This window comes from Penaeus monodon, chromosome 34 (assembly GCF_015228065.2).
Source record: "Penaeus monodon isolate SGIC_2016 chromosome 34, NSTDA_Pmon_1, whole genome shotgun sequence".
NCBI classification, from domain to species: Eukaryota; Metazoa; Arthropoda; class Malacostraca; order Decapoda; family Penaeidae; genus Penaeus; species Penaeus monodon.
In genome coordinates this window covers 5780355-5780684 of record NC_051419.1, presented here as the reverse complement: position 1 = coordinate 5780684, position 330 = coordinate 5780355, and the positions used below count along the sequence as shown (strand labels likewise).

Below are 330 nucleotides of genomic sequence, written 5' to 3'. Positions count from 1 at the left end.
CCGTGTTAAGATTGATATAAATTGGAGATTTTACTTTTGTAATAAGCATTTATTATATTAAAGGTTTCGTTAATCAGTGTAACTAACTCTTTTCCACAGGTGTCGCCTTCAGAATTCGCTTGGAGAGTGGCAAAGGTATACTGAGTACACTGGATCCTCTTGCGGCAGGTCGAGAGTACAGGTCAGTATCCCGCGTCGTTGAAGGCCTGAGATGTGAAAAGTTACGTAAAATAAATGACCCCAAAATCAATAAGATATTCAGTGCGTAGCCAAGGCCCCCAAATCGGTTTGTTTATTGCCCTGTGACTGATATACCCTCCCCCCCCCAGG

General features: G+C 42.7%; 1 protein-coding gene across 1 annotated transcript in view; it reads left to right on the top strand.

Moving 5' to 3' along the window:
* The window catches only part of LOC119594537 (hemicentin-1-like), a gene marked incomplete in the record, with an annotated part of 21635 nt that overhangs the window by 19754 nt on the left and 1551 nt on the right, over positions 1-330 (top strand). Inside the window, 1 exon segment of the mRNA XM_037943569.1 lies at positions 100-181. Within this exon segment, the coding sequence (XP_037799497.1) occupies positions 100-181 (82 nt within the window).